General features: G+C 39.7%; 1 protein-coding gene across 2 annotated transcripts in view; it reads left to right on the top strand.

The window, feature by feature from the left end:
• Positions 1–25829, top strand: part of agbl1 (AGBL carboxypeptidase 1) — a 95968-nt gene that overhangs the window by 41883 nt on the left and 28256 nt on the right. For both annotated transcript variants that reach the window (XM_086299658.1, XM_086299657.1), the window contains exons 8-12: positions 17264–17472; positions 21185–21347; positions 22065–22132; positions 22346–22462; positions 24813–24981. In XM_086299658.1, the coding sequence (XP_086155784.1) occupies positions 17264–17472; positions 21185–21347; positions 22065–22132; positions 22346–22462; positions 24813–24981 (726 nt within the window). The remainder of the gene's footprint in view (positions 1–17263; positions 17473–21184; positions 21348–22064; positions 22133–22345; positions 22463–24812; positions 24982–25829) is intronic.

The following is a 25829-nucleotide window of genomic DNA, read 5'->3' as shown; positions in this document are numbered from 1 at the left end:
CTGTTGTCTACAGGGTTTTGCTTATTGGTTGTTATTATAGGTGTGCTCTATATCTCAGCAATGTGTCATTCTAGAATGATAGGTTTCAAGCTGGTCAAGTGCCTCTATGCACTTCATTAGTTTAGTTATTCTCCGTATTGTCTTCATCTCACATGTCATTACACTGAGTTTCAGCAAACCTTAAGCTTGATGCAGACTACTGCTTAACAATTATCCACCTCACATCATAACCGATTAAGGTGCCTCTTCATATTAATATTATGTCATTGTTAATATTATCCTCTTTGTCTTATATAACAGCAATAGCATATTATAATATTTTATTAGTGTGTACCACTATACTACTCCTGAGCCAATTTGTTAGTTAGGATCATCTTATTCAGCAAACAGATAATTTAGAATTCATCCAATCTGCGGTCACATTTGTTCTCTCTGTTGCATGGCGGACCAGGCAGTTCTATTATAATATATTATTTATATTTTATTTTGTATCCATCAAGGGCTTCAGATGACCTGCAGAATCATCCTTTTCCCAGGGTGGAGACAGTTACCTTTTCACACACTGTCCTTGGCTGAACAGTGACACAGCCTTAATATACCTTATTTATTTTATTAAAATATTTTCGTGTGAATTATTTGCTTTATATTCATTTTATACATTGTGGGCATGGTCATCATGCCAACTGTGTTTCATTGTTAATATCACTTTACAGGTTGTTATCCTTGCTATTATTAATTTCAAATACTCTAAAGATAATTTCTACTGTAATTTTCCCTTTGTTCATCTTTATTTCGTACTTTTTATATTTATATCTACTCAGTGGGGTCTGTTTTCAACCCTTTTAAACTACTTCAAACTACTGTGATCTCTAGTTTTCACTTAATAAGGGATTATTAAGTTCTTCCTGATATGGGTGTTGCTGCAGATGCGGCTGCAGGCATGAGTGTTGGTTTACTAAAAGGATTGTGGGCACTGCACAGTGTCTCGTCTTCTGGTTTTACTAAACTGGCAGTTGAGTTCTGTTCTTCTGACTGTTTATATTTTGTTTTCTTAAATCTCTCAGTTTACAGACACTGTTTTTGTCCGGCGTCTGGACTTTTCTTTTCTCACCACTGCTCGTCAGCAGGAGTGAGTTTTAATTTCACTTGCTTGATTACCCATCTTATTTATGTATTTACTTATTTTTGTTTAAGTAATACATACACAATACAGCTGCTATCACCTTCGCTGGTATTAGAGACGAGAGTGGTTGCTCACACGCCCTTCTACTTTCGGACTATTTCCAAAAGCGGTGTGAACTTTACGAGACGGAACTCGACCGTTCTCTCAACTCACCAGCACGTCAGTGAATAGCAGTAAAAGAAAAACACAGTAGGAGCAGCTCAGTCTCTTATCGGACCGTGAAAAGTCAGCTTGCTCCGTAAATTAAAACAATACACACACACATTCACATTCACACCTATTCGCGCGATCGGAACCCTTATAATAAGGGGAGCTGCCAGTCTTTCTGTAGACGAGCTACTTATTCCCTTGACCCAGCTGGGGGAGCTACCCAGAGCTCCAAACCTAACCCACAAGAGTGGGGAGCTTCCAGTCGACGAGCTCCAAGCTACCAGCCGACGAGCTACTTTAAACCCACAGAAGTGGGGAGCTTCCAGTCGCGACGAGCTGCTTTCGCTATTTTAAATTCCCTGAATTTAAAATACGATTTTACGCAAGATTGTGTCAGTGTGTCTGTATCTACCTGGTCAGTGTCGCCGGGTCTGGTCCACCTCGATCGGGCCCCACCACCGTGGGTCGCTTTCTAAGACGTTGGCCAAGACCCGAATTTAACGCTCTTGGTCTTTTTCCACACACCTGGTGTGTGGGCTGTCGACAGGCGAACAACGTGGACTGGTCACGGAGATGGGACACGATGGAGGTGATCCGGCTGTCGAAGGACCAAGAAATGTTGGGGGAAAACTCTGTAAAAGACCCAGGAGAAATAAAGACACAATGAGACAAAGTTACTTTCTTTATCAAACGTGTACACGGGTGAGCTGCTAAGAACAACTCACACCATGCACAGTGGCTTGGTAATTTTTATAGGAAAGACAGTGAGAACAGGATAAGAAAATACAAAACAAATAAAATAAACAACTCCATATGTGGCGCTAGTCTCGTCAGCAGAGAGCTGGGAGAAGGCTGTGAGAGATAAAACAATCTAAAACAATATGTCCCAAAACAGTATGTCTTTGCTGAGAAAGTCTAAAAAGATAATTCTAAACTAATCTAACCATAGACAAAAGGGCATGCTTGCACATTTAAAAGAAGGTAAAGAAACATTGAAACATTTTTCCTGTAACACCTATGCTATAACCCGTTTTTGGTATAGCCTTTTTATTTCATTTGCTCCCTTTAATGTAACAATACCTTCTAATTCTAGTTTATCAGACTTAACCAAAATATATGCTTTCCTTCCTCTTTGGTCCTTCTTTAAGTTCAGTTAAAAGCTAAATGAATTTGAGGCCTTTTGCCTGGAATCAATACTGTCATGTGTGTTTCTTAACTCTGTGTCTGTAAGCGTGTGCAATCCTTCAATAACTTCAATAACTCATATCAAAAAATGCAATATGTATAAAAATCATTTCTATTTATAAGCTCTCCCCTTTATCCTAAACATACCACCTATGTAATATCTGTATGTGTAAGCCTACATTATAACCACTACTTCTAGAAATCAAAAAGAAATCAAAGCTGTTCTACTCCTTCAACCCTCACTAATTTTCCCTCTAAGATTTATTCACAGCTTTGAACCCTGGTATTGTATCTTCTAAACAGGATTCAGTTCTTTAATCCTTTAACCTTAACATAAAAATAACAGTTTCAGTTTTACCATATCCAAATGATCAAAAACCCCAAAAGTCCTAAAATGATCCTAAATTATTAAACAATTAAATTAATAAACCCTAAACCCCCCTTTATCTTGATACATTTCATGTGTCAAGATACTATACAAAACTTAAAAATGCTCAGTTTCCCCACTCATGTTCCAATCTATGTCATAAAAATAAACTTAAAACAGAACAATTATCAGTCATGTGTTTCTACAATTAATGGTAACTGAGTTACATCAAAATGTTTCCCCTTTAACATTTGGCATTCTCCCAACAATATACTATAATCCCATAATCTAACCCCAGTCAACAAAACAAAACAGAAATTTTCTCTGGTAAAAGCAAATTGTTTGTCCACATTTATTCATCCTCACATTCACTCACACATTCACTCCATATTTTTGCTAATAGTGGAGCTTCCCGCGTCAGATTCTCCACCCTCAGCAAAATGAGCTCAGTCATTTTTTATTTTCCATAGGAAAATATTTCTTTATGCTTTTGGACTGGATTGACTCGCATAAAATCCTTTTTACAGGGACTTACGACCTGAATAGTCCCCAGGTAGCTTTCTCCTCAGCCAATTGTAATCTGGAAAGCCGCCTTATATTTGCTCCTCCCGAGAATTTTCAGCGCCGTTATTCACTGTTGCAGGCCTGCTTAAAACAGAAATGAAAAATAGAGCTGATTATTAGCTCATAAGAACACAAAACAAAATCACCTGACAGGTTTTCTTTAAGTGCACTGTTACAAAATAATGGGCCCCTCCCAGACATGTCCATGTTTCCTAAAACTCCCTCTATTAAAAACAAAAACAACAACCCAAACCTAACTGACAAAATCAACCCATCACCACAACAACCTCAACAACCTTAAACACACAAGTCTTGCCACCACATAATTTCACCTCCTCAATACACCGAAAGTCTCATTAAAACCACACAATTTGCACACAAAAATCACCCCCTTATGCTCTGTAACATACTTACATTCAGCATAAGACCCCCTTACAACAACATATCACTAAACTATAAATTTCCTACCCAAATCTGTACTTCTCTTGTGTCTGCTATGCTTCCTCTTCTAAAAGTCACTTCCTCAGTCACACACACACACACAGGAAGTTCCTTCGTCACCACTCACTCCAACTAATTTGCATACTGAGTCATCTCTCAATGAGTTGCTGTAACAACAGAAACATATGTTTAAACATTACCAACTCATTAAATCATTTTATTTCTTTCTACAGTGATCACTAGTGTTGATCACTCAGTACGAGAGAGCACTCCTAAGTCACTCTTTATTTTAAAACTACTTTAATCACTTTTTGTTTACATAACTCACTCCCTTTGTCATATGGCTTCTTCTATTCCTCAATTACAAACTCAAATGCATTTTATTAAACATTCACACCATTGTATCATTCATACAAAATAGCAAGCTGTTCTTCATTGCATATGTTTGTGTTCTTAGCCAGGTTTAATCTGTATCTATGCATTAAACTCCATGAGCTTGTCTTGTCTTTATAAGGTTAATGCATTTTCTGTTTGTGTATGTGAATTTGCATATGTTGCTTTTGCAGTGTGTCAGACTCCTGCACAATTCTCCACTCAAGCCGTCAGTTGTCTTTCCCAAATTTGCTAACCCAAATTTTAAGTTCCCACCTTATTAACAGCATCCCTGCTCCTCAGCCAGAAGTTAGGGCCCACTTGTCAGGTTTATGGAGACATGGCGCTGTGAACAATTCAACCAGAAACTTGCCTTGGCATGTCCAGTCAAGTTAACCTACAGGTTTCTTCCGACCGCTGCATGGGGAGAATTGATCCAGGTCTCTTTCGCCCCTAAAGAAACACAACTGAGACATTTTCATTATTATCATAAGTACTTAAACTACCCGTTTCCCTCTCTCTGGTCAGAAATCCCAACTTATGTCATGTATATACGTGTAAGCAGGTCTTCATTGCTTTTCCTATGTATTTTGTTAATGTTCAGTGAGTGTAAGCTGCTTTCTTCATTGCCTCTATATGTTATAGTCAGGTTTAATTCATGCATCTTTTCCCTGATTTCTTAATTCAAAACTATCTCACTTCTGATTCTTTCCAGAAATAATTTCACATGTAACACTTTGTCTATGTGTGTTTTCTATTCTTGTTTACCTCTTTGTTTGTGACGGTGGACATCTCTAAACCATCATGAGTTCAGGCTTTCATTTCAATCCAATTACACCCTGTATTCTCACAGTCGAACTCGTCCGGCTTCGCCTCTCACTGGTCACTGTCCTCTTCTCTCAGTGTCCTTTTGTTGTCTTGAATTCCAGCAAACACAGTCTGTTTCGTCTCTGTTTCTCTTCAGTATTTTCCTTTTGGATCAAGTCCCAGCCTGGCAAAATACCACATTCAGTGCCTTTAAACAGTCATGTCACACTGTTCTTACCAGCCTGCTGTCCACCGTGCATGTTTCATCACGTGGTTTCTTCTTTTCTGTTGATCCTCTCAGTCATCTCTTTCAAGATTACTCCAAGCATGGCAAATCTGACAATCAATGTCCAGTGCTTTCCACAGCTCATTATCCCACTGTTCAACTGCCCCGCCTGTAATTTACAGTACATGTTGCACCGTGTGCTTTTCCATGCTGCTGCTGGTCCCGTCAGTTTGGTTTCAGTGTTAACGAGTCAGTTGCACTGTCTTTTGGCTGCTGTTAATTCTTGAAGTCCACGATGTTCTGTCGGTCTTCATCAGGAGATTAACTGTCCTTTGAGCTTCTTCTCAGGATGGGGACAAGTGCGAGGTCAAGCTGTAAAATTTTAAGCCAAAATCTGGCCTGTTTTCTCCCAATTATGCTACTCTAGTGGTTTTGGCGCCGTACTCAAAATTCCAGGTTGAGAGAAGTCCACCTTCATTTATCTGTAATCTGTGTTGACACACTAAAACATACAATTAATATCCTTTTCATTTCTTTTCTCAAAACCTCCATTCGCTTTATCTGCCTAGAGTTTAACTCATCTGTTTCTCTCTCTGGGTGCTCACTCGTCACAGTCACTTCCTTTTATGCGCATGTAACTTCCTGTCACACACACACAGCTTCTCAGAGCAGCTCAAGCTGCTTTTCTGTTTCTACAGGCTAATCAAACTTATTTTGTATTTACAATCTACAAACCCTCTGTAATTCTACTAACTTTTGATCTAAAATGTAGCATCATTCACACAATGATTTCATAATCCTCTCACACACACACCTTTTAAATAAACTAAACTCTTATAACATCACTCATGCATCTCTTAAATTAAAAACACTTTCAAACTTTAAAACATCCTACTTTACATCACCAAAGAAATACCTCTCACACCTTTATTCATCATTCAAAACCTTCTAGTCACCGCATTCACACACTTAAAGTGTGACCAGAGTTGAGGAATATAACTCAAAACACACTTTCCTAAGAGTATTTTAGACATGGTTGTCATAATCAAAAAGAGCAAGTAAAAAACAAACAAACAAAAAATTGAAACCTCCATTAATTCTCACCGCACACACAAGAAATTAAAAATAAAACACACCAGCAACTATTGCTGGAGAGAAGTTACTACTGAAAGTAATATGTTAATCTTAAGTATACACAGTGCACTCAATATATTTATATATCTACATCCAACTTCAGTCAATTACTATACATCCCCTACGGCAACTCAAAACTTTATTTATAGTCCTCTATTGAAACCAACTGTGGTTTAAACAGTTCACTACTTACTCATTTGCATTTTCACACTCACACACACACCTCTAAAAATAGCAGCAGGCAGTCAGTGCATTACTGACTCGACACACAGAGATCTCTCACACCAAATTTTCTTATTCTATATTACAACGACGTCTTATATTTACAACCACTGTCAGATCTGTCAGCTTTAGCGCCTACCCAATTTCGACAAATTTAAAATAACCGCCCAGCGGATAAACTCCCTGAGTTTTTTGCGACCAATTAACCAGTATCTGTCCAACAGTTTCTGGCCTCATCTCTAAAGTCCCTAACACAATTTAAAAGCGTCAACCAACCCAAACTTTGCCTGAAGCTCTATTTTTGGCATTTCACAGCCAAAGCTTACCCCGAAGTTTTAAGTTAAAGTTACACGCCCAAAGTCCAACTTCTGCTGACCAAAAAAGCGCAGACTACCGTTCCAAACGGTAGAGTGGTCCAACCACTAGCTTATTCCAGGATGCCCTGTACCCCACAGTTAAGCCACACTGAACTAACCCTCTTCGCCGAGAGGTCAATGTCGCGCGTCCACGACAAGGAGGGAGCGTAACCTCCGGGCTCTGCGCTTCCTAGAACCCCCATGGTTCCGTTCTAAGATAATTTATAATACTTTGGAACAACAGTAAAACACCCAACAAAGTGTAAGACTGAAGCAGGTCCAACCTTATAACCAAAAAATAACCAAATTCCCTAACATACTAAAATCATTGAGCAGTCCAACTGCTTACCACGGTCCAACCGTATTAAATCCTTTTAGCGGTCCAACCGCATTCAATCATTACCAGCAGTCCAACTGCTTTTAAATCCTCAGTACTGTCATGAGATTCTCATCAAAATCAAAGCAGACATTTACCGGCAACTTTTACTGAATAGACATTTAATTTTATCATCCAATTCAGCACACTTCGGATAAAATCAACAGGCCTGTGCCTACCTCTTTTTAAAGGCGCCTGTCCCCTCAGTTTGGTTGCCGGGTCACGCCTGCCTGTCTGACCACAACGGACCATACATCACCGTCTACACCTCCAATCCTCCCTCCTCAACCACCGGACGAAGCCCCCAAATGTTAAGGTTCAAAATTGAGGAAGGAGAGTACAAACCACCCATGGTCCAGAAGGTCTTGGTCAAACAATGATTTTAATGAACACACGTGTGGGAAGAACACTCTGTACGCCGACAGCAAGTGATCTCCAACTTAATCAAAGCATGAACAGATATTTTATAGCATCAGGGTTTGATTTACTGACGCCCCTTCATGCGTCACAGATACATTTTATACATAGATCAGATCAACACCACAATGGCTTTTAACCCAGAAGATCATCTTCTATTTTCATGGCTGGTACTTTCCGTTCTTATCTTAAAGTAAATTGTTCCTCTTTCTTGCCGAGACAACAAGGACGGTTCCTCTTTTACCGAGACACTTTTGCAGTTACAACCAGACATGACTAATCTCTCCTCTAAATAAATTTAACTCATGTGTGTGTGTCACGACCTCACATGCTCTTTCTCAATTCACCTGTTGCACTTCTGACCTTTCACTAGACCAGAAGCTCACTGAGACTATGTGTATGTCTTCTACTAAATAAATGTTTTAATCAAGAACCCCTACTAAAAGCTTAATACAAGAATATGAACATATAAAAGATATTAAAATGAACTGTTGTGTAAGCATGTACTGCAATTCCTTCTATGTTCTAGTTTTCCCTCAGCATGGATCATCTAGACACTCTCACTAGATGAAGCTTAAGACCATTAATGAACCTGAACATCAACTCAAATAAGCACAGATATGCATTGTGTACACAATAGTTATAACTGCACCTGAAATACAAGGTCAACATAATAACTGTATGCATAACATCTTAAGGCCTTCTTAAAGCTATCTGTTACATTGTTAAAGCCTCGTCTTAGCCTGCTGCTCAAAATAACTTTCACTTCTGCAAAACTCTCCAAGCCTGTTTCCTGTCAGCCTGTGACTTTTAGCCTTTCTGAAAGACACACACTGTTCAACCCCTGAATGCAATATAAACTCCAGATTATATTATTAATGCAATGGTAATGATGACAATTATTTAACAATAGCAGTAAAATAATTTCCCTGCTCCACACAGCTCCAGGTCTGGACGGCATACCGAAACTTTAACGGAGACGTGTCCAGGGTTCACTGTCGGCCTCTGACGGTTTTTATTAACACTGTTTATTTTAAAGCCCAGTTTTTAAAACCTTACAATGTAACTACAGCCCAGCCCATGCAGCAGTATATTAATGACTAACCTCGTATTGTGATGAATTATCTCAGTTGTTCTCCTGACTGAAGTTTGGTCCGTTTACATCATCCCGACATGCGATTGCATTTGTCCCTAACCATCGGGAACTGTTATCGAGTGGAAAATAGTTAGTGTTCATGCTCCAGCTTCACTGTGCTAATGTGCTTATATTAAGCTAACCATAGCTGTGTAGCTAGCCACCACGCAGGACATCGTTTTATACCAGCTAGCCCAACTTCAGTAACCCTACAAACGTCACTGCTGTTTAGTTTCCATTTATGAAGTGATAACAGAGCTGTACGTTTTAATTTGTCAGAAATCCCTCAAGCAGAAAATGGTATATTATTTAATCATAAAAATTTTATTGGAGACTTCCCACGTACCACTAGAGGGAGCCCGTGTACCACAGTTTGAGAACCACTGTTCTACACGATCACATTGACATGGATATAGAATAGATCACAAATAACATGGCATGAGACAACTTGCTCACTAGTGAACAGCAAGAGCTTCTGCTGCCTTTTGCAATGGATACAGAAACTCTTCAGAATGACATTATATCTCTGGCGGTTCATTATCCTCTTTGGTCTGCTCAGCCACTTTGCCAACTTTTAAGGTCTTTATGGCAAGAACACTAGCCATCACAATTTTTCCACTCTTGTGCATAAAATGAAGGCTCCCTCTTTTTTGAACTTGAATTTGTGCTAAACACTTGTTGACATGACTGATGACACTATACAGGAACTGCTGAAACAGGAGTAAGAGTATGTGGTTCAATCCATTCAGTCACATTCACAAAGTGAGGATCAGTCTGAAGATAATGGACAAAGAATAGGAAGGAACCCTGACCCTAACCCAGTTATTAACAATTCAGATTACTACTGTAAGAAAATCCAAAACTGGTTATCTGTTACTGATGTTAAATAAATCTAATGATGTAATCTTTTGATGCCCAGTTTAATTTATGATGATGTACAATTGAGTTTTGTTAAATGTCTTACATTTCAAAGTAAGTTATGGCAAAACTATTAGCAAACTTTCATGAACCATTGAGAAGCTCCATAATCTGCTGTTTGTGGGAGGAGGCGGGGGTGTCAGTTCAATCCATTACAGTCAAATGGTTGTTGATATGAAGAAAATTAAAATAACAAAAAGCATAAAAGTGGATATTTCGCTGATTGATTTACAATTTGTAAGTAAAAAGGGCTTTTTCACATTTTTATTTAAAAGATACACACTGAAATGTTTTACAGTGAGACCAGACCCATGGCTTGGGTGACATCCATAAAAAATTCAACCTGCAGTTGACAGAGAGGGAAGACGGTAAGATTTTTAGATTAGATTCAATACAATTTACTCAACTTCTTGTTCACTGATGAGATAAAAGCTGAACTTTTTGAAAGATTTGACTGTGTTACATTGACATTAAATTATCACAGTATTTCATGAAAAGAATATCGTACCAACAGTGAAACATGGTTGTGGTAGTGTGAGGGTCTGGAGCTGCTTTGCTGCTTCAGGACCTGGATGACTTTCTGTAATTGATAAACTATGAACTCTAATCCATCAGTCCATCAGTTCATGTCCTGAAGCAAGACGTTAATCTAAAACACACCAACTAGCCCACTTCTAAATGACTCAATAATAATAATAATAATAATAATAATAATAATAATAATAATAATAATAATAATAATTTTGGACAACAACAAGTCTTCCAATTCATGCTTGAAACCCCTCCACTGTGGCTGAATTAAGAAGAGTGGGCCCAAATTCCTTCTCAGTGATGTGAAAAATTAATTGGCAGTTATGACACTTGATGGCACCTCCTGCTTTAGATCCAGTTATCAACAGTATTATTCCCTTAATTTTTAAATCCGAATGAAAATTTAGAACAGTGTTCTGGCAAAACATCTTATTAAACTTATTAATTTATTTAACTTCAGCCAGGATAAGTCACTAGAAGCTAAAGACTGCCACTTCTACGACTAAAGTCATTTGACTACTGTTGCTGACAGAACAATCTGGTGGAGAGTTTGATGTGGATGTAGCTTTAAGTACTCCACGTACTGATAAAGTAACAGTCAGGTGCCAGCCAGCGTTCAGTGGGAAAGCAGAGTAGAGCCATATTTGTTCTTGATGGTAATGTTATGTGGCCCTCTTAAAGCTTTGCAGAAGGTAAGGTTTTATTATCTGTGAATAAAAACAGAAACCAAGACAGACAATACCTGTAACCAGGTCATTGATTTATTTCTCTATCTAATGAGTCAAGATGAAAACTAGACAGAAGAATAGTAACAGATTGCAGGTCTATGGCATTGTCATAACAGAACTGAAGGGTGATCTTTGCTAAATACCTCCCTGAGACAATGCATCAGGGGCTGATAAAAGGGTAGGAGGCTTTGCAGCTGGTGAGTCCCACTGATTGCTGAAATTCAGACTGGAAACAAGTATTATTCTCCTAAAACTAGAGTTAACTAGAGTTAATAAAGTAAGTGTGCACTTGCTTTTCTAAAGACGATAATGGCTCTACACAATCAAAGACCCTTCGCCTAATCAGAGAAATGAACCAGTGGAGTGATATATACAGTGCCCTTGATAATGTTTGGGACAGAAAAACATGTTTTGAAGTTTTGTCTTTGTAAACCACCACAGTAGATGTAAATCAACATGATTGAAGTGCAGACTTTCAGCTTTAATTGAAAGGGTTTTACAAAATCTTTGCATGAACTAACATCCACTCACATCCTGGGCCATTTGACCTCAGTAAATTACATGATAGGATTGGGCAAGGTTTCACAATGGGTCCACCTAAAACCTTGGCTGACTGTGACCCACACCTGTTTTCACACATTGGCTTGTGCGATTAGGTAGAGGGTGAATAGGGAGTCCATGACCCTCTTGTGGACACTTCCATAGGGCTTACAATCTGGGACTTTCCACCAATTGCACTTAGAACTGAAGAAGCTTCTTGGATGAGAGGTGAAATGTCTTCAAGAAAACTTAAAGAAATCCAGACGCTTTTCTTTCCAAGCTCCTTAGACTACAATGACCTGGATGACTGAGAACCTTTACACACAACCCAGTGAGTTTTTTATGGGCAAATGCCCTGTATATGGGGTCAATGTCAGCTGAACCAGCTCAACCTAATGAAAAGTACATTTCAATAATGATTTCTATAATACTAGTTAACAGTAGTATTATGGACAGACATTACCATATCAAGTCCGTGTTCCTGTGTTCTGTTACTTTGTGTTTTATTTTGATAGTCTGTCGTCTCATGTGCATTATGCTCAGATTGGCTTCCCTTGTCTCATTCTTTAGATTCAGTTTAGCTGAGTGTATTTTCCCCGCGTGTTTCCACTTCCCAAATTACCCTCCTATGCATATCATATATTATGTCAGTGTTTCTTTGTCAAGGCATCTGTTTTCCTTCCCCAGTGTTTCTCAGCCCTAGTGAGGTTTTTAGTTTCTGCAGCTTTCAGTTCCTAGTCTAGCCTTTATCGATCTGCGGGATCGATAAAGGGACAAAAAAAAGGAAACAAAAAAAGTAAATGGCCACAATTTAGACTTTAATTACGTTATATTTTATAAGTGGTTTAGCAGCAACAGTAATGTGACGCAAAAGCAATTTGACAATATGTATTGTTTTACAGTCAATGGCCACCTAATGTCTAGAACCCATGGAAACCAAATCTCTCTTGAGATGCTTTGCTCGTGGGCCTCTGTCTTCAGTTTTATATTCAGTAACTGAAACGTATGCTCTGTTCGGTTCAAGTGACTAAATTGGCAATTGGAGAATATTCTCTTTTCTTTCCTTGTCGTAAATGCCCTTCATTTGTATTCATGATGGCATTTTTGATTGAAGACTTTTTCAGTGATATACAGTGGGGCAAAAAAGTATTTAGTCAGCCACCGATTGTGCAAGTTCCCCCACCTAAAATGATGACAGAGGTCAGTAATTTGCACCAGAGGTACACTTCAACTGTGAGAGACAGAATGTGAAAAAAAAATCCATGAATCCACATGGTAGGATTTGTAAAGAAATTATTCGTAAATCAGGGTGGAAAATAAGTATTTGGTCAATAACAAAAATGCAACTCAATACTTTGTAACATAACCTTTGTTGGCAATAACAGAGGTCAAACGTTTACTATAGGTCTTTACCAGGTTTGCACACACAGTAGCTGGTATTTTGGCCCATTCCTCCATGCAGATCTTCTCGAGAGCAGTGATGTTTTGGGGCTGTCGCCGAGCAACACGGACTTTCAACTCCCGCCACAGATTTTCTATGGGGTTGAGGTCTGGAGACTGGCTAGGCCACTCCAGGACTTTCAAATGCTTCTTACGGAGCCACTCCTTTGTTCCCCGGGCGGTGTGTTTTGGATCATTGTCATGTTGGAAGACCCAGCCTCGTTTCATCTTCAAAGTTCTCACTGATGGAAGGAGGTTTTGGCTCAAAATCTCACGATACATGGCCCCATTCATTCTGTCCTTAACACGGATCAGTCGTCCTGTCCCCTTGGCAGAAAAACAGCCCCATAGCATGATGTTTCCACCCCCATGCTTCACAGTAGGTATGGTGTTCTTGGGATGCAACTCAGTATTCTTCTTCCTCCAAACACGACGAGTTGAGTTTATACCAAAAAGTTCTACTTTGGTTTCATCTGACCACATGACATTCTCCCAATCCTCTGCTGTATCATCCATGTGCTCTCTGGCAAACTTCAGACGGGCCTGGACATGCACTGGCTTCAGCAGCGGAACACGTCTGGCACTGCGGGATTTGATTCCCTGCCGTTGTAGTGTGTTACTGATGGTGACCTTTGTTACTTTGGTCCCAGCTCTCTGCAGGTCATTCACCAGGTCCCCCCGTGTGGTTCTGGGATCTTTGCTCACCGTTGTCACGATCATTTTGACCCCACGGGATGAGATCTTGCGTGGAGCCCCAGATCGTGGGAGATTATCAGTGGTCTTGTATGTCTTCCATTTTCTGATGATTGCTCCCACAGTTGATTTTTTCACACCAAGCTGCTTGCCTATTGTAGATTCACTCTTCCCAGTCTGGTGCAGGGCTACAATACTTTTCCTGGTATCCTTTGAAAGCTCTTTGGTCTTGGCCATGGCGGAGTTTGGAGTCTGACTGTTTGAGGCTGTGGACAGGTGTCTTTTATACAGATGATGAGTTCAAACAGGTGCCATTCATACAGGTAACGAGTGGGGGACAGAAAAGCTTCTTACAGAAGACGTTACAGGTCTGTGAGAGCCAGAGATTTTCCTTGTTTGAGGTGACCAAATACTTATTTTCCACCCTAATTTACGAATAAATTCTTTACAAATCCTACCATGTGAATTCATGGATTTTTTTTTCACATTCTGTCTCTCACAGTTGAAGTGTACCTCTGGTGCAAATTACTGACCTCTGTCATCATTTTAAGTGGGGGAACTTGTACAATCGGTGGCTGACTAAATACTTTTTTGCCCCACTGTACCTGTCTCCTGAAAACTGTTCTTGGTTTTCCAACATGATGTGAAAGGTGTTCTCTTAATCAATGAAAGATTTGTAATGATCTACTTTATTTTTCAGGCCATTTTAGGCCAAAAACTCACATTTGCCTAAGAAGCAAAGGAGCAGCTGAAGGTTGCTTTCACCTTGGTTGTCTTTCAGGGATTATGTTGGTGAGCTGTTTAGTCTGTTGGCAATTCACTCTATTTCAATTTCTTGTCTTGTCTTGTTAGACTCACATTGAAAATTCCAGCCTGCTAATTCCAAGTTCAACAGTAAACGATTCCAGATATTTAATCAAAATGTTTGCAGTTAATGGACTATCTGTTAAAAATCACCGAATTAAACCTGGAAGTGTGCAGTTCAATCGCATGTTGATCTTTTTTTCAAATCCACTGTAGTGTAAACACAATGAAGCACACAAAAGAAATGACACAGAAAAAGTATTTAAAATCTATTTAATATTTCGTGCAAAAATTCCAAGACATCTCTTGTGTAGATAAACTCGTAACAAGCATTTCTCATGTGTGATTTTGGCACATTTTTCCACACAAAACAACGAGTCTTCCAATCCTGAAAGTTCTGTGGGCTCCTTCTATGAACTCCAATTCTTAGCTTTAATCCTTTGCATAGATTTTCAACTGGATTCAGGTCAGATGATTGGCTGGGCCATTCTAGCAGCTTTCTTTCCCCTTTCCCTGAGACCAATGGAGAGTTTCCTTGTGTGTTTGGGATCATTATCTTGCTGGAACGTCCACACTCGTTTCATTTTAATCATCCTGGAAGATGGCAGCAGATTTCTAATCAAGAATGTCTCCCTACATTTTTCCTTTCATCCTTCATTCAATTGTATGAAGTAAACCAGTGCTGTATGTTGAAAAATGACCCCATGATTTTCCCACCTCCAAACGTCACTGTTGGTATGGTGTTTTTGGGGTGATGTGCAGTGCCTTTTGACCTTTGAGCTACAAACATGGCGCATTTTATGGCATCCAAACAGTTCAATTTTGGTCTCATCTGACCAGACTATATTCTTCCAGTATTTCACAGGCTTGTCTAAATGTTGTTCGGTTGTTCGCAGCATCCTTTTTCTTCAGCTGTGGAGTCTTGCATGGTGAGTGTATATACAGGTCATGGTGGTTGAGTGCATTACTTATTTTTTTTCCTCTGAAACAATTGTACCTGCTGCATCCAGGTCTTGCTGTAGCTCTTGGACAAGTTTTCTGAAAAGTCTTTTCACTCCTCTGTCTGACATCCTGTGGTGAACACCTGGCTGTGGCCGGTTTATGTTGAAATGATCTTTCCACTTCTGGATTTTGGCCCCAACAGTTTCTCACTGGAACCTTCAGTAGTTCAGAAATTGTTCTGTAACCAATGCAATCAATAAGGTTTTAAAGACCTTAAGAGTATTCCTCTACTTGTATTCCTTTGTAATATTTCTTTTATCCTTAATTGAACTCTATTTTTCTGTAATTCAGATTTATGTATTTCCCTTTCCTGTCTATATTTCCCACATTCTAACATGTTCAAACCTTTCCTCTTGTCCACAAAATTCACAATTCCCTGTTGTGTGACACCTTGGTAATAGGTGGCAGGATTGCTTTTTAATTACTGATAGATTTCAGCTGGTGTCATGGCTTTTCATGCCTTTTTGCACCTTTGTTTCATCATGTGTTCAATACCTTTTCCCTGTGTCATTTCTCATTATTACACATTTGAATTTACGAAATTTATGGATTAATTTTATATCATTTGGAGCAATGCTTATTTATCTGCTGTGTGTGTGGATTTGGTTTGTCAAGATGTGATATGTGCACTTCAGAAAGATGCAGAGAAGGACCGAGTGACATTCTGAATGGCATCTTAAATATTCTGGATTTTCTTGTAACCTGGAGAATGATGCACTTACTAGATGACTGACCCAAAAATATGCAAGTGTGCGGTTTGTGATGACACTGACAGATAAATATTTTTTAAAAGGCTTAAAGTTTGTGTAAGTTTATTTTCCTGATTTTCAAGCAGGTTCAGTAGTCAGATTTGGGGTTCAGATTGGGACCCACAGTGTGGAGACTGAAATCAGCCAATACCTCAGTTCAGCAAGTGTCATTGTTTGCATCTGTGTAAGTCGCTGTAACTAACTGAACTTGAGCAGTGACCTTTTAGACAGTCACTGCCCTGCCAGAGACCCTGATGGCTTGCAGTTTTTTTGTGTGATTTATTTTACATAAAGAAAAATGTCCATGTTTCCACCCAATTTTATCCGCTTATCCACTTCAGGGGTGCTGTAGCTTATTCCAGCTGTCACAGGGTGAAAGGAAGGTTTCGTCAGTCGGAATCCAAACAGTTTTCCTCCAAGTCTAAATTGTTCAGACAAAATATTTAGGCTAATGTTTACAGTATTTCAGTGCTTCAGCATTTAACAGAGTATAGAAGCATTCACACCAGCAGCATTTAATATATATATATTTGAAATAGTTAAAATTGTAAGATGAAATATTTACTTAATATTGAATCATTTGGGTCTACATGTCTACTTCTGAGGAATGCAGTCGTCTTGTTAAACAATGTAAGAACTGCAAAAAACACAGCACTACGTGAAAAGTGGATTTTCTTGTTTGTTGGTTTGTTTTGATTGCTAAAAGTGAACAAAGTTACACACTAATGAGATTAGAAATAGTTCAGACTATTCAAAGGGCATTCTCACTTTTCTAGTTTATCTGGAATACATAGATGCATTTCTGCACTGCTTCCAGTCAGTTATTACTGAAGTAATATAGTATATATTAAGAAAAAATGATCCAAAATGTTAATGTACTTATGTCCTTTCCTGCTTTTTTTTTGTCTGTTTCTCCTTCACAGAGGCAAATGTTTGTTCTGCGGTATCTAAAGGATACATCTCTGGCTTCTTGTGGCTTTATGAGGACTGGCATAGCAAAGATAACCAAGATGTTGCCATAGCAATCCGTCATGCGCTCCTGTGCTGCCTCCTTAAGGCCACTGACAGCACTGCAGGCAGGCAGGCTTTTCTATCCCAGGGAGGTATCAGACTCCTATATCAAACTGCACAGGTGAGTTCAAATTGTTTCTAGGTGAAGTTAATCTGACTTCATGAGGTAGAAACCAAATGCCTGTGTGCCAGTATAGTCCTTTTTCCATTAGTACCTACTTAAATCGACTCGACTCGGCTGTATTTGATCAACCTAATCTAAATGCATTTATCATGCTAAATTGCAAAGATTTTTAAGTTTTTGTTGAAGGGTGTGTCCATGGTGCCAAAGTGAATATCGATGTTGTTTAGCATCAGGAGATACAACTTTATTGGCAATAAACAAAACACTTTGATTGGATCAATATGTGATCCTCATATTTAATTTGTATGTTGACTAAGTTTTTTAACCCTTGGCTGTAAAAGGGTATTGTTGACACCCTGCTAGGTAGGCAGGCAGGTGGATAATGTGGACACCCAAGTTTGTGAATGCAAGAGCAAATTAATGGATTTCTTTTTAAATTTAGTTTCATATTGATACCATAGGTGTAGCTACTAAAAATCACGGACTAGTTTGAATCTCTGTGTCCTAGACATCAAGGTCAGGGGTCAGAGGTCACCTTTCCGAAAAAAGATTTTCTGAAAATCTTGCATCTGAGGGGTACCCCTGGTCACTGCCAGTAATTTTATATTTATTTTATATATCAGAACAGCAGGGCTGAACGTGCATTCAGCCAAGTCAATGACTACAATTAAAATGTTTTTTTTACCACTCAGTGTGCTAAATCAACAGATTAACAATTTCCTGCTGCATTAATACTGTCCTTTTAAAAACCAGGTTGCATTTTACTGCTACTTGTCTTATGTTCTCTACAGTTATTATTTGATTTGCCACTTTGTATTTATTTTTTTTTGTACTATCTACCATGACATTTATTTAAGCTCTTTTGCTATACAATGGCAGCAATGATTCACTAATGCCCTGAGGAATTTGCAAGCTTGCTCATTTACTAGGAAATGAATATGCTTAAATTTTATAGTACTTTCATTTTAATAAGATAAGATAAGATAGAACTTTATTAATCCCTCGGGTGGGTTCCTCTGGGAAATTCGACTTCCAAAAAAAGCACAGCAACGACCGAAGTTACAGTTACAGAATTGTTATATATATATATACACACACACACACACACACACACACACACACACACACACACACACACACACATAAATACAGAGACAAATATAAATAAAATATACGAAGGGGATAAATAGAATAAATAGGAATAAAAAATATATAAAAATACAAGTGAATTGCACATTTCAAGTATTGAGTCTATTGCACTGTTGACTATTTACAAAAGTATTGCACAAGGTATTGTACAGTGAGGTGAAGAGGCACTACAGCTTAGTTGTTGCCCCCTCCTTTGTCCTCCTGTTTCCCCTCCCTCTCCCCTCCAGAGAGGAGTTAAACAGTCTGATAGCGTGTGGGACAAAGGAGTTTTTAAGTCTGTTAGTTCTTGTCTTGGGGAGAAGCAACCTGTCACTGAACAGACTCTTCTGATTGTTTATGGCCGTGTGCAGAGGATGCCCAGCATTGTCCATAATGTCCATCAGTTTCTTTAATGTCCTTTTCTCTGCCACTGTCACCAGAGTGTCCAGCTTCATGCCGACCACAGAGCTAGCCCTCCTGATCAGTTTCTCCAGCCTGGATGAGTCCCTCTTTGCTGTGCTGCTCCCCCAGCACACCACAGCATAGAAAAGTACTCCAGCAACCACTGACTGGTAAAACATCCTCAGGAGCTTCCTGCAGATGTTAAAAGACCTCAGCCTCCTGAGGAAGTACAGTCGGCTTTGGGCTTTTTTATACAGGTGCTCTGTGTTGCATGACCAGTCCAGTTTATTGTCCACCCACAGCCCGAGGTACTTGTACTTGTTGACCACCTCCACCTCCTCCCCCTCTATCTGAACCGGCAGTGGACCTTCTCTGGACCTCCCGAAGTCCACAACCAGTTCCTTAGTCTTTGAGGTGTTGAGTTGCAGGTGGTTTGTGTGACTCCATGCGACAAAGTTCCTCACCAGACTTCTGTACTCCTCTTCCTGATCATCCCAGATACACCCCACGATGGCCGTGTCATCTGCAAACTTCTGAATGTGGCATAATTCAGAGTTGTAGCAGAAGTCAGAGGTGTACAGGGTGAAGAGAAGAGGGGACAGCACAGTTCCCTGTGGTGCTCCTGTGCTGCTGACCACTGTGTCAGACGTGATGTCCTTCAGCCTGACGTACTGTGGTCTGTCGGTGAGGTAGTCGGAGATCCAAGCCACCAGGCAGGGGTCCACCTCCATCCTGTTCAGTTTTTCCTGAAGCATACAGGGCCGGATGGTATTAAAGGCACTGGAAAAGTCAAGAAACAGGATCCTGACCGTGCCTTTTCCCCCATCCAGGTGTGAGTGGGCTCTATGCAGGAGGTACAGGATGGCATCCTCCACTCCGACACCCGCCTTGTATGCAAACTGTAGTGGGTCCTGGGCATGTTGTACCTGTGGTCGGAGGAGGTTGAGGAAGAGCCGCTCTAGAGTCTTCATAGGATGTGACGTCAGTGCCACCGGTCGGAAGTCATTCAGCTCATTGGGCCGGTTCTTTTTGGTGACCGGGACGATGCAGGATGTCTTCCAGAGGGCGGGCACTCTCCCCAGTCGCAGACTGAGGTTGAAGACTCGTTGTAGCGGCTCCCCAAGTTCAGCAGCACACGCCTTTAGCATCCTAGGACACACCTTGTCTGGGCCTGCTGCCTTTCTGGGGCGAAGCTTCCTCAGTTGCCTCCTGACCTGATCCACTGTGACACTGGGAGATGTTTGGGAGGAGGGGAGGGGGGGAGATGTCTTGCTGCTGAGAGAGGGATTGGAGGAGGGGGGTGTCATGGTGTCAGGAAGGGGGGGAAGCGAGGGAGGCAGGAGAGTGGGGAGAGGACTCTGTAGTGAAGGTGAGGGTGGGGGGGTTGTGGGCTGGTCAAACCTGTTGAAGAAGTTGTTGAGTTCGTTTGCCTTCTCCACAGTCCCCCCCACTGTGCTTTTCTTGGTGTTGTGGCCTGTGATGGTTTTCACACCATTCCAGACCTCCCTCATATTGTTCCTCTCCAACTTCTGCTCCACCTTCCTCCTGTAGGTGTCCTTTGCTTCCCTCAGGCAGCGTTTCACCTCCCGCTGTGCTGCTTTCATCTCCTCCTTCACTTTGCTCCTGAAAGCCTTCTTCTTCATGTTGAGGACAGCTTTGACTTCCTGTGTTACCCACGGTTTGTTATTAGGATAACACCGTACCGTCTTAGCAGGGGCGACTGTGTCCACACAAAAGTTGAGGTAGTCTGTAAGACAGTGTGTCGCCCCCTCTATGTCCTCACCATGTGGGCTCAGGAGCACATCCCAGTCTGTGGTGTCATAACAGTCCCTCAGAGCATCCTCCTTTTCTGGGGTCCATCTCCGGATGGAGCGCGTTGTGACAGGCTGCCTTTGGACGAGGGGTGTGTATTGTGGCTGTAGAGATAAAATAAATAGAGATAAAGGAGAATATCAACCAGAAAATCCAAAGAAAATGGAGAAAAGAAAATCACATAAAAATGATAAACTGTAATATACAAAAGACAAAATGAATGAAAGACAAATGTGAGTTTGGGAGGGTAGGTTTCGGCATTCTGTTGGTACAATATAGCTCATTCATTAACATTAAACTAATCTGTTAGCTCACATTTTTCTGGAGTTTTCATGTTGTTTCAATTTTCTTGTTTGTTTCTGTGCAGACATGTTTATTAAGCAAAAATCTGGAGTGTTTGGTGGAGCCATCCGTGCAGCTGATGAGGAAGTGTCTTCCTAGAATTCCTCTACCAGTCACATCAGATCAGTCTGCATATAGCTTTCTCCTGCCTGGTACACCTGCTTTCACGGATGTTAGTGAGACACCAGGTAAAGTCCCAGGATTCATAGACCTCCAAAAACTGTTTAGACCTCAGGAGCCCCAAACAGACTAATTAAATCTTTAGTTAATCTTATGTAGTCTGAGACTGGCCATTTTTATTCCATTAAGGGTTAATGGGGTATTTTCGTCACCCCACTGCGTGAGCAGGCAGCGTGGACACCCACGTTTGTAGATTTAATAACTTGAGAATGAGGCAACGTAGCACTTTGATATTTATACCATAGGTGTATCTACTGAAAATGAACAAGACTGAATCCCGGTGACCTTGACCTCAAGGCCAACGTTTAATAAAATTAAATGTAATTAGGAAATGATGAGACATAAGAGGGTTTTCGGAATTCTGTTCCATAATCAGTTCCATAATCAGTTTCAGATCAAATTGTGCACATCCAACCTCGCTGCACATGGAGATTACTTCTGATTGGATCAATTAGAAGCTCACTCCACCTCTTTACACAACTTGATGTGTTCTGATTGGATCTTGTCTCTTCAGAACATTTTAATCTAATTTTTATTCATCAAAGTGTCAATACATTTCAACATAGTTTTTGTCCTTTGCATTTGTTTAAGTTTAAACCTAATTGAAGTTTAAGTATAATGAAATGTGCTATATAAATTAAATGTCCATTATGATTGTAATTTTACTTTGGAGTCAACAGTCACTCTAACTTATCGGTTTTCTGTTGTGTATATATGTGTTGTAGATGAGAGCAGTGATGAGAGCGATGCTGAAGAAGCTGAAGATAACCATGAGGCCAACAACAGAGACTATGTGAGTCTATGCAGATGGAGTGCTTAGGATTGTCACCTCACTGCAAGAAAGTTTATGGTTTGAAATCTGGTTTTTGGCCTGTGCATACCTTCTGGGTACTGCAGCTACCTTCCACAGGTAGGTAGCTGCAGTACGGTGGATTTGATATATGCTGCTGTGAGTATATATTGAAGACTCATGAGTCATTATGCATTTGTGTGCATCTTTGTCCAGGATGATGACTTGGAGACTGACCTAAACAAACTTCGTCTTCCTCCTGACCCTGACAGACCTAAAGAGCTGCTTACACAGTACAGCTGCTTTTGTCCTGAGCTGTCACATGATTTCCAGGTATGCACCTCTCTCTCGCTCTCTGTCTTGTGTTTGTGTGTGTGCATTTGTTTGTTAGATGAATAAATTGTTAAATTCCGCAAATGTGTTGTTTCTTTGGACTTCAATCATCCCATTCAATAAAGAACACTAAACAAAGTAGTAGAATAAACTGTTTGGCATTGGCAACAACGATTCAGCAAGTTTCTCAAGCACCATTTAAGGTGAAATAAACAGACTTTCCACCAGTATAATATTCATTGCCAAGAAACATTGTTACAAAGAAATAACTGACCAAAGACAAACTTCCTTTTGTGCTAAGTTTATTTTTTTAAAGGCAAAAGATGTTGGCTTCATGTTTAATTCAATAAAAGTAATACGTGTGTTGTATTTTTTTTTGTCTCAAGACACTGCCGACATTTTTCTGTATGAAGCCAAACCCTTTGTCTAGATTAACTTTAAACACAACCATAAAACTGAAATGTTACTAAGTAATTAAGTAGAAAGTAAGAAAATGGTACAGATCGATGAAAAAGATTTGATATTTTCTTAACCACTTGTCCAATTCAGGAATGCAGGGATCCTGTGCCAGCTGTCTACAGATCACCAGTCCATTACAGGGCTGTGTTATGACCTGGTTCATAAACCACAACATAAAATGGAGACTGAAACCACAACTTTATTTAAGCTGAAAAATGACAGCAAAAAGGAATCAGTTAGGAGAGCATAACAAGGTCCACCCTTTGTCAAGTACAGACAATTAGCAATTAAACCCAGTCAATTGGCAGTGCCACTTTAAAGGCAGGTAGTGCTTGCAGAGGGGTGTAACACCTCCCCCAGGAACTCAAAATGAATTTAGAGAAATCCCCCTGGAGTCTTTTCTAGTTGTTGACCTAAAAGACAAAATGGGGAAAGATGGAAAACAAGTGTGGCTCACAGCAGCCACAAACGAAGTTACTCCAATCAGTGGACACCTACAGCCAAGACACAGAGGCAGAATATCATTCCTGCCTAAGACCAATTTAAAGTCACCAATGAACCTTCTATGCATGCCTTTTGGATTGTGGTTTGAACCTGGCATACTGGAGAGATCACACAGTAAGAATATGCCAAGTCCACACAGCAATGCTTCAGGTAGCTGGCAGATTGAGACCTAGAATCTTCTTGCTGTGAGGCAACAGGGCTGACCTCTACACGACAGCTTCAAGTTGTATTTAAATTTGTAGTTAATTTCAGACATTTCTATGATATAGTGAAGAACAAACAAAACACGTGTTCGTATTGGTCATGACTGTACTGTACCGCATGAAATGGAATATGTTGTCACCTAATTAAGATTTTTCCATCTTGTAATGATACACTAAAGAGCCAACAGTAAAATCACTTATGAACTGATAACCTTTATCATCTTGTTACAATGCAGGGATGCACCTGCATTGAAAAACAAAATCAGACAAAATATTAAAGTGACGCTGAGGTTAGCACTGTCACTTCACAGCAGGAAGAGTTCTGATTCAAGTCTTTGAGATATCACGGCCTTTCTATATGGCATTTCCTGCACTTGTGCCTGTGTGAATTTCCTCACTTCGTGTTCCTCCCACTGTCCAAAGACTGCTCATGGATGTGAGGTAGATAGTGTGCTTAAATTATATAAAATAAAGCACTGTGTGGTTATGTGTGGCTTGTAGTCTGAAAGACTTTGAGTGGCCAGTTAGACTAGAAAAACACAATATAAATGCTGTTACTGGCAGCTGATGTCACCGTGACGTCACCACGCAATGATTTTGTAGAGTGACAACAATATTGTCTGTAATATTTAACCACTACATGTATTTTCAGGTTTTAGAGTCAGTTTACCTGTATATATGTATAGTATGATCTATGTGGACCGGAAGCAAACAATGTGATGTCTAGAAATGTCATCTCATCACCCTCAGTGTGGAAGAAGGAGGCTAATAGGTAGACTCTTGTTTAACATGGCATACTTATTACGCTGGCAATCACGATTTCAACATAATTTTTTTCACTTTTGCACACATCATCCACATAATTTTCTATATAATCAAAACTTTGTAATGCCACATAGCCAGGTAACAGTTTTTTCAAAAGGCTCTCTATTATGTATTTGCTAGTTCCACACTCACCTCACCTTGGAAATAAATGATGCAGCATTGACTCTATAACTGAACATAGCTCATGTTTCAAAAGACCAAGGTATGTTTGTACATAGGCTACTGACTGGGTTAGCTCTCAACTGCCCACATGTTTACACAAAGCCTCTTCAGAAAAAATCAAGCATCTTTTGTGAGGTCTTGCAATGTACAGTTGGTGTTTTGCCAGAGTAAGACGTGACTATATCTGTGTTTTTCAGGAGCTGGATCTGAGTTCAGAGACAGGGGATAGTTCAACAGCATCATCATCATCAGATGATGAGGTAGTGCTGCTTAACAAGGACAGGACAAAGACTACTGCAAGTCGAGATTCCTCTACCTCTGATGGTTCTTACTCAGAGATGGAAATATCCAGTAGAGACATGCCAGGTCAGAGCCAGCTTAAACACACAGCAACACTGGTCCAAAAGTAGGGTCTCTACTTTACGAAAAGTTGCATTGAGATTTCTGTTGTGTTTTTGTGCTACGTAAAAAAATTGAATTGAACTGAAAAATTATGATCAATTACAAAAAGATAGCTCTGGATAATGACATCAGCCTATAGAGAAAGTGATGCATATTTCCAGCTTATGCTTATCCCTCTCACAAACAGAAGCAGAATGAGTAGCACTCTTTACCATCTACTTTTAAGAGCAAAATCATTAATATATTTGAATGTTTATAACAATGTTTTTAAACACAGCTTTATAACGGCTAAAAATGTTAACCTTTATTTAACTAGGAAAAAACTCTTGAGATTTAAAATCTCTTTTACAAGAGTGTCCTGGCCAAGGACAGCATACGATAAGTTATATAAATTTATAGCACCTAAACATGCAAAGTTACCAGTTAAGTACAGTCAAAGAGTAAAAAACACAGCAAAGAAACCTTCTAATGAGGTTTTAACAACCTCATCAGAAATATTAAAGCAGCTTATTTACATTCATTCTTTATTATTGTTAGTTGTTGACAGATTTTTAAAATCAGTTTTTAATGATTAAATTATTCACTTTAATTAAAAGTTTAAAAGTTGACATTTATGAAATACTGAGCCAATTCTAAAACTAAAACAGACTAAAAATGTCTGCTTGAGTACCTCACAGCTAGTGAATTGAGTTAGTAACCTGATTACCGTTGATTACTGACCATGCCTTAAACTAATAAATTATAAGTTTACAATTCTGCCAGCAACTAATTGCTGGTCAAATATCTGCAAAATAACACATTATTGTCTTTTT

This window comes from Aulonocara sp. 'chitande type north' Nkhata Bay, linkage group LG7 (assembly GCF_057382095.1).
Source record: "Aulonocara sp. 'chitande type north' Nkhata Bay isolate Kocher_YH1m ecotype deep benthic linkage group LG7, A_spYH_male_GT1.1, whole genome shotgun sequence".
NCBI lineage: Eukaryota > Metazoa > Chordata > Actinopteri > Cichliformes > Cichlidae > Aulonocara > Aulonocara sp. 'chitande type north' Nkhata Bay.
This window is presented reverse-complemented; position numbering and strand designations above follow the sequence as displayed.